Source organism: Rhinoraja longicauda, chromosome 23 (genome assembly GCF_053455715.1).
Source record: "Rhinoraja longicauda isolate Sanriku21f chromosome 23, sRhiLon1.1, whole genome shotgun sequence".
Taxonomy (NCBI): Eukaryota; Metazoa; Chordata; class Chondrichthyes; order Rajiformes; family Arhynchobatidae; genus Rhinoraja; species Rhinoraja longicauda.
The window spans coordinates 33892880-33907973 of NC_135975.1; the positions used below are offsets into that span (position 1 = coordinate 33892880).

General features: G+C 41.5%; 1 protein-coding gene across 2 annotated transcripts in view; it reads left to right on the plus strand.

Moving 5' to 3' along the window:
- The first annotated feature begins 4437 nt into the window (after positions 1 to 4437).
- Positions 4438 to 15094, plus strand: part of LOC144605130 (diphosphoinositol polyphosphate phosphohydrolase 2-like) — a 63733-nt gene continuing 53076 nt past the window's right edge. For both annotated transcript variants that reach the window (XM_078420201.1, XM_078420202.1), the window contains exon 1: positions 4438 to 4785. In XM_078420201.1, coding sequence (XP_078276327.1) covers positions 4687 to 4785 — 99 coding nt within the window. In that variant the 5' untranslated portion in view covers positions 4438 to 4686. The remainder of the gene's footprint in view (positions 4786 to 15094) is intronic.

Genomic DNA, 15094 nt, shown 5'->3' on the forward strand with positions numbered 1-15094 from the left:
ATTTTGATTACCAATATCTTCACCTCCACAATCTCCTCCAGGACACAAACTTTTCCCAGGATTTAAAAATATATATTGCAGCTTCTTCAATGTTGTGAAGTTAAGAACCCAGTAGATGTAACTTTGTCACACAAAGTACAATAGTTCAAAGGGAGATACAAGGAACTGCAGATGCTGAAATCTTCAGCAAAACACAACTAGATCGTCAAAGATGGAATCTTTTCAAAATTAGAAGACATCTTGTGTGGGAAGGAACTGTAGATAGATACAAAAGGCTGGAGTAACTCAGCGGGTCTGGAGAAAAGGAACAGGAGACCCTTCTTCCGCAGATGCTGGTTTACACAGAAGATAGACACCACGTGCTGGAGTAACTCAGCGGGTCAGGCAGCATCTCTGGTGTAAAAGACATCTTACTGGATTCAACAGTTAGGTTTTTTATTCATCTACTGGAAATACTGTGAGAGTCAGTGAAACTCAATGCTGTGCATCTCGAACATAAACAGAAAACGCAGAAAGGACTCTGCAGATCAGGCAGCATCTGCGGAGAAAAGGAGTTTCAGGACAAGACGTGTTCTGGTCTTTGAGAAGGGGCTAATCAATAATCTTGCAATTAAGAAGCATTAGTTTTTAGTTTTAGAGATACAGCGCAGAAACAGGCCCTTCGGCCCACCGAGTCTGTGCCGACCAGCAAACAAACACAAGCCTACACACACTAGGGACAATTTACACTTATACCAAGTGTACAAAACCAAGCCAATTAACCTCCGCCTTTAGAGTGTGGGAGTAAACCGAAGATCTTGGAGAAAACCCACGCATGTCACGGGGAGAACATACAAACTCCGTACAGAGAGCACGCATAGTCGGGATCGAACCCGGATCTCTGGTGCTGCAAGCGCTACAAGGCAGTAACTCTACCGCTGCACCACTGTGCCACCCCAAGAGCTACAAGAGAAGAATGACCATAATATGAGCAAATGTTAAAGTAAAATTGAAAAGTTATATTATGATACTTGTCTGAAACAAGGGTCGTAAATGTAAAACAAAAACAAATTATGAAGGCGTAGACTCGAGACGAGAATAATAAGGAAACTACATTAAAAGCTATGACGGAGACACAAGAAACTGCAGATGCTGGAATTTTGAGCAAAACACAAAGCACTGGAGGAATCAGCGGGTCAGGCAGCATCTGTGGAGGGAATGGACAGACTGTGTTTCAGAAGACAGAATGAGGAAGTCACACCACCTATCCATTTCCTCCACATATACTGTCTGACCTGCTGAGTTACGCCAACACTGTGTTTTGCTCATGGGGTTCAAAGGAAGAGGGGTTTAGTACTTATTTTTGCATCGCAACAGGAAATGGGCAATAAATAACATCCATACCCAAAATATTCCCAACACCCAAAAGCTTTTCACTTTACCTCGGTACACGTGACAATAAATTAAATTGAACTGTATTCAAATTTCAAGGGAAAAAATCAAAAAAAGGTTTTGTCAGGATATGACTACGCTTCATGCATCTAATACGTAGGTTTCAGATGTAATTATTCAAAGGGTACACTTCTATTAATTGAAGATTGAGACGGCCTTCAGCATTGTTGAATGAAACTAGACAATAATTTCCACTCAATTAACTCTCCTGCCTTTGTGTGATGAAGTGACATCACTGCATTTATTGCACTGAGATATTGAAGGTTAACAATAAGGTGCTTATTTGTGTAATGATTGCAGTGTGCAGATTATTGAATAGTATTCCTGTGAGCAGAAAGCGTGACAGGTTAATAATAATGACTTGACTTTTCATAGATAGACCAACACCCTAAGATTTTACTGAACAATGCGTTACTCATCAATGCAAGGTGTTATTGATCACTGGGAATTCAAGATAGAGATACAGCATGGAAAAGGGGCCCTCGATTCACCAATTTCATGCTGACCATCAACCACCCATTTACTTTAATCTTACACTAATCCCATGTTCACATCATCTCCTTCCAGAATCGACCACTCACCTACACACTAAGCAATTTACAGTAGTTTTTATTAACCCACTAACCCATGTATCTCAACCCCATTCTCCTGCCTTCTCCCCATAACCCCTGACACACTTACTAATCAAATATCTGTCAATCTCTACCTTAAAAATACCCATTGACTTGGCCTCCCCAGCCTTCTGTGGCAACGAATTCCACAGATTCACCACCCTCTGACTAAAGAAATTCCTCCTCATCTCCTTTCAAAAGGTGGGTCCTTTTATTCTGAGGCTTTGCCCTCTGGTCCTAGATTCTCCCACCAGCCGCATCATTGTGCTGCAGTGAGACAATAGGAAGTATCATGTGTGGGGACATATTTAGAGGGACATTGGCTTTATTCATGGAATTGGAAAATACTTAGGGACAGCACATCACATAATTACGAAATGGATTTTATTGAAAGACATTTCCATCATGAAGCCTTTGGAGAAGATTAAACTTTGGAGTGCTCTAGCACACATTTCACACATACAGTACATGACATTTGGGGCAAAGAAAAAAAGCAGACTGTTCTCTCTCATGGTGTTCCCCGATTCCAATAGATCTCTCAGAGCAGTCATGTGCCAAAAATTGAGGCTATTCTCAAAATTCCACATGTGTGCAAAATGCAACATATTGTCTGTTCAGTAGTGAATGGTATAACTTTCAACTTTGTGGTGGCACTGTGGCCCAGCGGTAGGGTTGCTGCCTTACAGCCCCAGTGACCCCGGTTCGATCCAGAATACGGGTGCTGTCTATACAGAGTTTGAATGCTCTCCCCATGACCTGCGTGGGTTTTCCCCGGTGTGTTCCAGTTCCCTCCCACACTCCAAAGACGTACAGATTTGTAGGTTATTTGCGTTTTGAAAAACTGTAAATTGACCCTGGTGTGTCGGATAGTGCTAATGTATGGGGATTGTTGCTTGGCGTGGAATCAGTGGGCCAAAGGGCCTGTTTCCGCACCACAACTCTAAACTGAAAAATTGAATCAATTTGAATCACCTGAACATTCAAATGTGAATGTCATTGCAAACATATGATGATTTTGTTTTTTGTTGGTGAAAATGCACTTTAGTTGCTTTATTAGTTGTACATGCAGCATGGGTAAAACTTGTTAAACTGTAAAGGCATTGTAGTGTAGGGAACCTGATCATCCACACAAATGCGCTATTCATATTCTGAGGTCGATCCCCCCAAAATATTTTTGTGTTATTAGTTCTCAAACAGAAGTACATTCCTAAAACTGTTATTTTCACCATATGTCACTGTCTGATTAATAACCTTAATAGTTCAACAGTATTTTATGGTCACATATAGCATTGAACCAATGTGGCTATTAATTATGTGTAAGAAGGAATTGCAGGTGCTGGTTTACACCAAAGATAGACACAAAATGCTGGAGTAACTCGGCGGGTCAGGCAGCATCTCTGGAGAGAAGGAAGAGGTGACGTTTTTGACCTGAAACGTCACCTATTCCTTCTCTCCAGAGATGCTGCTTAACCCGCTGAGTTACTCCAGCATTCTCAAGAGTCAATAGTCAATTTATTTGTCACATGCACATAAATGTGCAGTGAAATGAAAAATTACCCGCAGTTCAACAATAAGACCAGTAAAAATAAGCAATAAAAAGTGCAATAACACATACAATCATAAACCAACACCAAACAAAAGAAACATCCATCACAGTGAGTCTCCTCCAGTCCCCTCCTCACTGTGATGGAAGGCCAGAATGTCTTTTTCTCTTTCCCTGCCGTCTTCTCCCGCGGTCAGGCTGTTGGAGTTGCCCTGTGTCTATCTTTGAGGCTGTTAATTAATACTAAACCAAGTGGACTCGTTGGGCCCAAACCTCTCCTGCATTGGTGTAGCACCCTCTCCTCCCCCTCTCCCCCCTCACTCCCCTCTCTCCCTCCTCTCCTCCCCTTCCCCCACACCATCCCCCTCAACCCCTCTTATCCTCCCTCCTCCTTCCCTAGGAGATAGATTTAAACTTTAAAATGTGAATAACTTTAGAAATATAACACCGATTTCAATGAAACTTCTTCCATTAGCACCAAAGGGACAACGGTGAGTAAGGTGGGCCTAAAGTTGTCGCGCTATCGTGTACCGTTTTGGCTGTAGTTCAGGAACAAACAAACGAGAGTTTTAGTATATAGAAGATGACAATCACACCCAAGTGTAAGAGTGTAAGAATAGTAGCTTACACAGAGGCAGTACACACAAGAGTCCCCAGGTTTGCGATTAGATGATGCCTCCTCTCACTTTGTGAGTGCTGACAGGGCAAGCAAGACTGGCGAGGGAGGGATGAAGTCAGACCCAAACATACACTTGTAGCCAGAGAGCATCATTGCAATGACCAGCAGGGGGGGTTGGGACTACATCTCCCATGCCGCAATGCGACGCGCATGCGCCCCCTGCCACGGGGGCGTCCTGCCTACAAGATGGCGGAGGCGTGCGGGACGAATGCGGCTCCTTTTAAATAGGAGAAGCCGGTAGTTCGGAGCGACACAGCGCCAACAGCAGCATTAGCGAGGTGGCTGCGCGGATGGGGAGCGCCCGCCGCCTCTGTTTATAAATAGTGATCGTTTGCGAGGTTTTCCGGCTGAGGTACGCTCCTCACCCCTTCGCGCCAAGAAAAGTGTCGCCGGCGGCCGCCCGCCCTCCCTCCCGCAGCCAGATGATGAAGATTAAGGACAACCAGACACGTACCTACGACGGCGAGGGCTACAAGAAGCGGGCGGCGTGTCTGTGCTTCAAGAACGACTGCGAGGAGGAGGTGAGGGAGGCGAGGTGTAGGCGGTCCCGGTGCCGGTCGTTGGGGGAGATCCCGCCGCCATCGCATCGCATCGCAGCCGCCGCTCGTTGCCGCGGGGGTGCCCACTCCCCAACTCCCCTCCCGGCCGCCCGCTGGTTCCGCTTTTACTGCCCCCCCCCTCCCTTATCATGGAGGTTGTCTGGAGAGAGGACCGTCCAGCCACTCTCCCCGATGGCCTCTTCTCTTGTCTTACTCTCTCTCTGATTCTCTTTTGTTTCCTTCGCCTGACGCCCGCTACACTGGGAGTGAATGCGATTCGGCCTGGTTGTGGGGTGCCAAACCGTTCGTTCCTCCCTTTCCTCACTCACTCTCTCGCCACTCCTCCCTCCATGTCCCCGCCATGAGGCGGTGGCCGAAGGGCACCCTAATCTCCCTCCCCATGGGTTCTCTCTTCAGCCACAGGGTATTTGGCTCCAGTAACATGTGGCTACACGAATCCCTGTTAGCACTCCGGGTAATAATGTGCAATTAATGTTATCTCCACGCCAGAGATCGAGGTATTTCCAGCTGCTGAGTTATTTCCAGTATATTCCGCCTGGCAGGAAACAAAGCGAGAGCTTTGGGCTGAGTTCTGTCCCTTAATCCTCTCTCATTCAGACTCTAAATCGTGTGATCCGATGTACCCGTTTCTGTAGTAGCAGTCATAACGTTACTTTGGAAGGATGATCGAAAGCTACGCTGCATGTATGGGTGTCAATTGAGACAGATGCCTCGCTCGATAGAAGTAAAATCAACCTCTGCGTCACTTGGAGATCACGTTTTTTCATTGTAAAACAGACTGTGGCCACGATCGCTTGGAAGAGGACGGGAGTAAAGTAAAATGTAAAAACCAGAAACTGTAGATGCTGGTTTAAAAAAGTAAAGGAGGAAAGTAAATCCGTTTTGGCATCCACGAAAGCGATTGAAGATGTTACAAAGTGGGATCTGTTAGTTTGCCGCTTGTTGTTGAGAAATTAGAGGAATGCAATTTGACCTACTGACAGTGGTAACTTGTGAGGATTTTGTATTGTCGGTGCCAGTCTTTTAATTTTGTTATGGAAATTGCAGTGTGTTAATACATAGAGAGAATTTGCCATATCTGTTGGTCAAAACTTTAAAAACTGGCACATTTTATTTTGCCCTGCTAATTGTTAACAAATGAAATCTGACCAGTGGCTACATTCAGAAATTTGACATTTTAAAGTGTGCTGAAGAGATTCACCAGGATGTTCCCTAAATTACTGGCTTGAATTACAGGGAGAGGCTGCATAGTATCATTGTTTTACAGCATGGAAATAGAGCCTTTGGTTCAACTCATCCATGCTAACCAAAGTGCCTTCCTGAGCCAGTCCTTGTTTAAATTTGACTTATATCTCGGTCCATGTACATGAATCTGTAAAAATATCTTTAAAACTTAGGAATCTCACCTGCATTTACAACCTCCTCAGGCAGCTTGTTCTATATACTTATCAACCTTTGTGGGGAAAACCCTGCCTCACGAATCCTCTCTTAAATCTTTTTGGTCCTGTTTTAAACCATTCCTTTAATTTTAGACTCCCCTACCCTGGAAAAAGACTGACCATTATTGGCCTTATCCCATCCAAATCTTTGAACATACACCCCAATACCGACAGAGTGTATCAATTACAAGGATCCTGCAACGGCTTACTTGGCAATGCCTGTCAAACCCAATGTCTTTATTACCTATGAGGACAGGGACATCATCTCCAAGTCAAGAAGTCCTGATTTAATAATAAGGACTATCTCCCATAAATGTCAACATGGCTCATCAATCCAAAAGCAAACAGTTTGCTGCTTGCAGACGAGTAATTCCTAGCTGTACCCGTCTTGTACCTCAAGAATCAAGAATGTTTTGTCATGTGTACCAGATAGGACAATGATATCCTTACTCGCAGCAGCACAACAGAATATGTAAACTTAGTACACTGTAAATGATATACGCAAGAGAAAAAAAGTTCAGTGTGTGCATATATACATATACACACGTACATATGCACACACATATGTACACAAAAAACAAACAAACAATAATAGTGCAAAAAGACGTAACTAATGCTCCCAAGTGTACGTAGTTCAGAGCTTATGGGAGGTTGTAGTGTTTAATAGTCTGATGGGTGTTGGGAACAAGCTGCTTTAATGAACCTGGACGTTAAAGTTTTCAGGCTCCTGTACCTTCTTCCCAATACCGGTCACCTAGTAACCATTCTGAACCACGTGGATAGTACTAGTTTGCCGAGTTTGGCCAGATTCAATATCAAAGATAAAATAGGAGGGAAAAAATTGCCAGCTATTTCAACCTATCATTTCTGGGAATACAGAGCAGGTCTCTCAGTGTTTGCAAGTATAGAAACTGCCAAGGATCTATCTCGTATCACTTCGGAGCTTGCTGGGACTCTTTTACTTGCTGGTAGGAAGCTAAGAGATGACCTTATTGAGGTGTACAAGACCACGAGATGCATAGATTAAGTGAACGTTCAGTCATTTTCCCAGGGTAGATATAGGCTAAAACTAGAGGCCATAGGCTTGTGGTGAGGGAAAAGATTTAAGAAGAACCTATCTGGAATGGGCCGCAAGAGGAAGCTAGAGAACTGGTTACAATTATGACTTTTAAAAGACATTTGACTGGATTTATATAGGAATGATTTTGGGGGATGTTGGCTACATACTGCAAATGGGACTAGCCCAGAATGCTAACCAGGTTGGTATGGACAAGGTGAGCCACAGAGCCTATTTGCATAGGAAGGAGCTGCAGATGCTGGTTAGCACTGAAGATAGACACAAAATGCTCGAGTAACTCAGCGGGACAGGCAGCATCTATGGATATAAGGAATGGGTGACATTTTGGGTCGAGACCCTTCTTTAGACAGGGTCTCAACCCAAAACATCACCGATTCCTTCTATCCAGAGATGCTGCCTGTCCCGCTGTTACTCGAGCATTTTGAGCCTATTTGCATGCTGTCTAGCTCTTTGACTCTAATTCTACCACTTTAGATATCTTGGATAATGTTGCTACCAAATGCTCCCTATTTTCGGTAGGTGGTTTCTTTATGAGCCACTGAGCACACAAACCTGTCCCTGTTTTATTTCCATTTATTTGTTCTTATCCTTGAAGTTGGTAAGTGTGTGGATGTATTGGTTTTTGTCATGTGCACCAAGATGCAGTGAAAACCCGTGTTTTGTGTTTTCCATGCAAATCATGTCATATATAATTGCGCAAAAGGTAAAATGCACAGAGTACAGAATATAGTGTTACAGCTACGGAAAACACACCGATTAGTAAAATGGGCTACAACGAGAAAGATTGGGAAATTCATCCCTAGTTTATGAGAGGTCCATTTAAGAATCTGATAAAAACAGGGAAGTAGTTGTTTTTTGAATTTGGTGTTACCTCCACACTTCAATGTCTTTTGCCTGACAGTAGAGGGGAGAATAGGGAATGACTGGAGTTTATGTTGTCCTTTATGTTGGTTGCTTTCTCAAGATGGCATGAAATATTTTTGCAGTTGTTGGGGCAAAGCTGGATTGGGCTCTGCACAACTCTTGGGCAGAGCAATTGCTGTGCTAAGCTGTGGTGCATATGTATAGGATGCTTTCTATGGTGCATCTGTAGAAATTGGTCAGAGTCTATTGCTGAATTCTTTCGTCTTCTGAGGAAGTTTAATTTTTAGTTTGGTTTATTATTGCCACATGTCATCAGATACAGTGAAAAGTTTTTTTCTGTGTGCTATCCAGTCAAAGAAAAGACTAATTGCAATCAAGCTATGCACAGATCAAGTCACTGTCATGCTTTCTTGGTTACATGAAAATGTTGTGAGCAGTTGACATCTGATTGTATTTTAAACAGTAATTGTAGATTTGAAGTTGTGGTCAAGACTTGCACATGTTGTGTGCTTGGCACTTCATGCAACATTCTGCTGTCCTTGGTCCAGTTATTTTAGTGATTCTGGCTGCCAGTGTAGCAGCTTGGCAAGCTGTCATAATTGCAGAGCAATGTTTGATGTGGTTTATTGAAAAGTGCATTTTGATTATTGTTGTTGCCCATTGGAGAAAATTCAAAATGTTCAGTGCAGCGATAGTTGCTGCCTTGCAGCACCAGATATCCAGGTTTGATCCTAACAACGGATGCTGTCTGTACGGAGCTTGTACATTCTCGCCCTGACCGTGTGGGCTTCCTCCCACACTCGAAATGTGTATAGGTTAATTGGCTTCAGTAACGATTATACCTAGTGTGAATGATAATGCTGGTGTATGGGCATTGCTGGTCAGTGAGGACTCGAAGGGCCTGTTTCCGTGCTGTATCTCTCAACTTAAACAGTGGCACAGAATCAACGTTGGCGATCATGGAGCTGTAAGATGAAGGGTCTCGACCCAAAACGCTTCTCCATGTTCTCCAGAGATGCTGCCTGACCTGCTGAATTACTCCAGCACTTTATGTTTTTAATAAATTTGTGCTCCAGTTGCTCACTCGAATGTAGTCATTTTGTTGAATGCATCCAAGCACCTTTAAGGAAAAGAGTGGCATCAGAGTCTTGAAGACCAAGAGGTGTAATATGCTATGAAATGTTGGCAATGAATGTCTTTATTCATGTCATCACCTACTGGCATGTAATTTATGCATGGGTGTTTCAGGAGTACAAAGTGTATAGCTATTTAATGTACCTTCCTGTCAGTTGACCTTTTTAACCATCCAGGCTAATTTGATCATGAAAGATTATCGTCTCACAAAGAAGCTTTTTTTTTACAATGTAATTACACCAGATAAGATTTCAGAATTTGTTCCTTGAACTTTGATAAAAGTTTATTGACCTTTTTTGTAAATTATTGGCTTGCCTGGGGAAAGAGCAGGAATTGCCTTTTAATTTGTACCTCATGATTTTGAAACATTAAACAAGGAGCTATTGACAAATGGTGTTACTGTGACAATCTCATCAAGTAAAACACTGAGACCATTTTAACCCATTCCATCCCTTTAATCAGCTTTTGCAATGCATCTTCAGTATCAAGAGACTGCTTTTTCTCCCACTTGATGATGTCCTTGCAACTGCCTTTGGGTGTCAGTTTGTGGCAAATTGAGTTGCATGCATGAGCTGAGACCTCAGTTGGGCACTAGATATGAGAATTAATACTTTTTCTCAAGTGCAGCCAAGGGTTTGACTTGAGTGTGTAAGATTGACTATCATGATCTTGATAACTGAGTTTTCTTGTCCATACAGCAGCCAGTGAAGAAGCTTGCTCTTCCTTTCTCTGAAAGTGAATTCTTTGTGTGGAGTTATGGCATCGGAGGCGGCGGGGCGGATGGAACCCAAGATAAACTTTATATTGGTTTAGCTGAATAAGACTTGCTTAAGAAAAGCACACTATCTGGAACTTAAGACAGTGTAATGGGATGCAATAAAGTTGGGCTAAACTTTTACATAACGTCCATCCTTCTGTTTTCTTAAAAATCAGGTGACCATGGCTTTTAATGGACTCCTTGACTGTCCATAGCCTTCAGTTGAATTCCAAAGTGAGTGAAGAATTTTTTCCTGCTGAGATGAGGTTCCAGGATTGCTTTAGGGTCACTTTGGGTTCTCCATCCAGGGCAACCAGGCTCTGTGCATCTATCCTTCCAAATCATTTGGGGGATTTTGTACGTTGCAGTGAAATTGTCTCCTACTTTTGTAGATGCCACCATTCTCTTCTATCTCCTATCATATGATAATCCTCCCCTCCCAATCTAATAAATCCTATAAACCATCTTGAAAGATATTGAAGTGACTCCTACATTGCTGTTGGGCTGTGACCTCCAAGATCTGGCCAATGATGAAGGCATGTTTCCAAGTCGGTGTGTCTTACTTGGAGGGAAATGACCATTTTACTGAACTGTGTGCAAAAAAAAAAAATTTCACTGTACCTAGGTACAATAAAGTATCATTGAACCATCTAACTTTACTCTCGTTGTGCTGTGTGTTTTTTAAAAATTCTTGAATTCATGCTTCTATTTGTGTTCTTTGACACCTTAATGTGCGATACTGATGAAGTTGCATCGTTGGGCTTATCCAATGCCTAGTATCTTTGTTGTAAATTATAGTGGTGCAAAACTCCATCCTTGGAGTTGCATTGTCAAAAGATAGCTGCTTTATCATCAGAAGACAGTTTGAAATGCCAAATTTAACCAGAACCGTTCTCTCTCCATATTCAGTGAGGCATTAGCAAACATAGTCCAAAAGGATGACCATAGTTTGGGTCTTGTGGTTAGAGCAACATCAACGCTGCAACTGTGTGAAACAAGAAACTGCAGTGTTTAAGAGTGCACATAGATGCTCGATTGGGACTAGGAAATGCAAAGAAAAGCAATGCACTTGGTTTCCTCTTGCCTTTTGAATGTCCACTAGCTTTTGCACAGCAAGTTGTTGTTAATGAAAGGTCAATGGTGAGGCACTGTCTGAAGGGTATTTGGATCTGTGTGTAAAGTAAATGGCTTTGCAAGTCTTCTAAACAAATAGGTCAAAGAACTATTGGTATGGAATACCAAGGTGGGATTTAGAATCATATAATGTCCAATAAACAAAATATAGAAAAGAGGAGAAAAGATTAGACTGGAAAAAGATTATTAATAATATTTTCAATAATTGGCAGGTAACTTTACAATTGAAAGTTAATTTCAACTCCCACAAGTCAATAGACAATAGGTGCAGGAGTAGGCCATTCGGCCCTTCGAGCCAGCACAAAGTCATAGCAGTCATTTAGACTTTTGACATTACATGTGGTGTATGTGTGTAATTTTTTTAAAGTACATATGGACCAAACTCACTAATTAGCTGAGTTGAGTTTGGTTTATAATTACTTTACCATGTGGCAAATTTTCACTTTGACCCAGCTTCCTGAAGAGCAGCCCATCTGACAGTTTCTCATTGAACTGGATGAACTGAAGTACCTGTCTGAAGATAGACACAAAAAAATGAAATAACTCGGCGGGTCAGGCAGCATCTGGAGAAAAGGAATAGGTGACATTTCAGGTCGAGACCATTCTTCAGCACCTGTCTGATTTGTGTGCAATATATAATGTTATTTTCACAGCAAATTCTACCCTTCGTCTTTGAACAAAATAAAAAAGCAGTAGGAAAACTGAAATGAGATAAAAGTATAATTAATACAAGCAGCATTTCCCCAATCCCACATTAGAATTTTTCATCATCACTGAAAAGTGGCATAACGCTACCTGCCCTCCCACCACCCACATCTAACCACCCTCTCAAAATTACCAGTGATTCTCGGATATAAGGGAATGGTGAGATATGGGGTAGACTTGCTGGACCGAAGAGCCTATTTCCGTGCTGTATCTCTAAACTAAACTCATCAGTGGCAATAATGCTACATTTTGTTAGGAAAACGGGAGTTGCTCAAATACTGCATATAACAGTAACAATATTGAATTTATAGACACTGAAAATGTATTGTTTTTTGTTTTGTATATTTTTGTTCAGAATAAAGTTTACTTTTGAAATTTAAAAAAAATTAAACTGGTTTAAATTGTTATAACCACAAGACTACAGCACCATTGTTTAAAATCCCCGTGGTTTGGCAGTTGTGGGAGAAAATTGGCCACCTGTACCTGGGTAACCTATATGTGCCTTTCTGGCTCATAAGTGGAAAAAAAAAATTGGAATTGAATGAAAAATGGCCTGTGGTAAATTTAGCTCCCCTAAAAAGGGAACAATAGTAAATTAAGATAGGGGGGGGGGAATGAATGTAGAGGGGATGGTAGTCGGGAGCTTGCAAGTGGATTCATAATGGATAAATTAAAGAACTGAAGATGCAAGGTATAAATCACCTGAGCTGAAGCTGTGACGGTCAAAATGCAGTAATGGAAAAATGGCACTTGCTAAGTAATGGGTTAAAATGGCATAAATGGGAAAGTAAATTACTTTATTGAATTCATTCAACATGGCTTCCTAAAACCAGCTCAACTCTTCAACAGCTCCCTTGTTTGCTTGATAAGCAGTAAACATAAATAATGTTTTATTTGTTATTGGGAGTGTTCTTTTTAATTAATGAGTATAAAATTTAATTTACTGTGGTTCAAGTTAAAGGATTTGAACCATACCTTTGATTTGTATAAGGGCAGTTATAGAGCAATGAATAACAAATTGAGTTTGAAAGATAACAATAAATAATAAGATCAACAATAAAGTCTGAACTTGAAGTTGAAGTATATTGGCTGAGATAACTAACCCAGGTTCAGGAAGAGTCTGTTTGATTTGAGGGAATAAAATAATGTGTGGGACCAATGTACACTGTGGATTAAGTGCAGAAGAATGCTAAACGGAGGAATTTATTGGGAATGTGGCGATGGTAGGGGGAGCATTGACTTTTTTGTGTACATCAAATCCTCTTTCCTGAAAGGATAAATAGGCCTGAGGGTATAAATCCTTTTGGAGCATGATTTGAGGCTTCTGAGATGATAAATCAGTGTAACGGAAATTGTATGATAAATTGGGTTTAATGCATCTGGTTGAGTAAATAAAATAATCTGAATTTGGAGAAATATTAATAATGAACTGAGATGTTGGAGCCAATTTGAAGTCTCAAATCTTAATAGATTTTGGAGGATTGGAAGTTAAACCAACACTTGAGGGATAAATGCTATACCGCATTTCAAATGTCAGTAACGGATAAAACTTGGGGGGGAATGCCTAAATACCAAGCTGACAGCTTGGTTGATGAAAATTTGGTGAAGGGCTTCATACAGAATTAAGGTGTTGAATTATGCCTTATTTTCCTTAAATCTGAAAGATCCTGGATAAAATACTATGGAATGCACAAGCAATTGTGAGTGAGAGCTCACAGCAAATAACTGTCTCAGTCTAGTTCTAGATCTACGCCCCCTTTTGTGAAAGGATGAATTTCCACCTAAGTGGTCTATTCGTAATCTTGAAAGTGTGCCACCTTGTTCTTGATTCCTTGATCAGCAAAAATGGCTTCTAGGTAGGTAATGAATCCTGTTAATTATTTTGAACTAAAGCTGGCTGATTTGAATGCCCTTAAATAAATAGCAGATTACCATGCATTTTTGGATTCTGCACAGTACCCCTCTTAACTGCAGAAGACTCCAAAGACGTACAGGTTTGTGTGTTCAATGGCTTTGGTAAAATTGCAAATTGTCCCACATGTGTACGACAATGCTAGTGTACAGGGTGATTGCTAGTCTGTAATCTGCGTTGCATCCCTAAAGTCAGAAGGCAAATAGTTGCATCCACCAATATTTTTTTTAAGTCCCCTTGGCCTTGGCTTATCGATGCTTTTAACTTTAAAGCAACTGGTGTGAGCTTTTTAAATTCAATTTAAAGATAACAGTAGAGTTAAATTAGTTGGTGTACTATATTGCATTGTTTTAAAATGGGATTGTTCATTGCCAAGTAGTAAACTACGTGCTCCAAATCCAGTCTGTGTTGAAAGTGATGGCGTGGTAATACTGCAGTTCTGATGCTGCACTTTGTTGTACCAGAACCAAAATTCCAACATAATCCTGTTAGTGCTGCTTCATCTTGATCGTGTTGATGCAACACAAAATTTGGAGGTTTTCCAGATTGAGTCTTCCTCTGCAATTGCAGCTTGTAAGAGACATGCTGTCATTTGTTCACTTCAACGATTCAGTTTAGCATGTGATTGTGTAGTTCCTGGTCAGAAAGGGTGCAGATTATTGTCACCAGCAACTAAAGATTTGGGGATAAAATAAGAGTTTAGGTTTTATTTTATGTTACTGAGCAGTCTAATTTCCCCACGTTTTGAGAGCCAGTAATATATTGACTTGTGTTACAGTTGCATCTTGGGCAGTTTTGAAATCCTACGCTGAGTATTTCCCCCAATCTTTCTCACTGTGGCTCCATTTGGATATGTATCCATCTTGCTGGCAAACAAATGAGTAGTCCAGAGATTAAGTGACACGGTAGTGCAGCAGTAGAGTTGTTGCCTTACAGCGCCAGAGACCTGGGTTCGATCCTGACTACGGGTGCTGTCTGTATGGGGTTTGTACGTTCTCCCTGTGACTGCATGGGTTTTCTCCGGTTTCCTCCCATACTCCAAAGATTTGTAGGTTTATTTGGCTATAGTTAAAAAATATATAATTGTCCCGCGTGGATGCTAGTGTATGTGGTGAACGCTGGTCAGCATGACTCAGTGGGCAGAAGGGCCTGTTTCTGCACTGTATCTCTAAAGTCCAACTAATTATCGATCATCAACAGCAGATGGACAATTACTTGCTTATGATTTTATTTCCCAAGCAATGCAA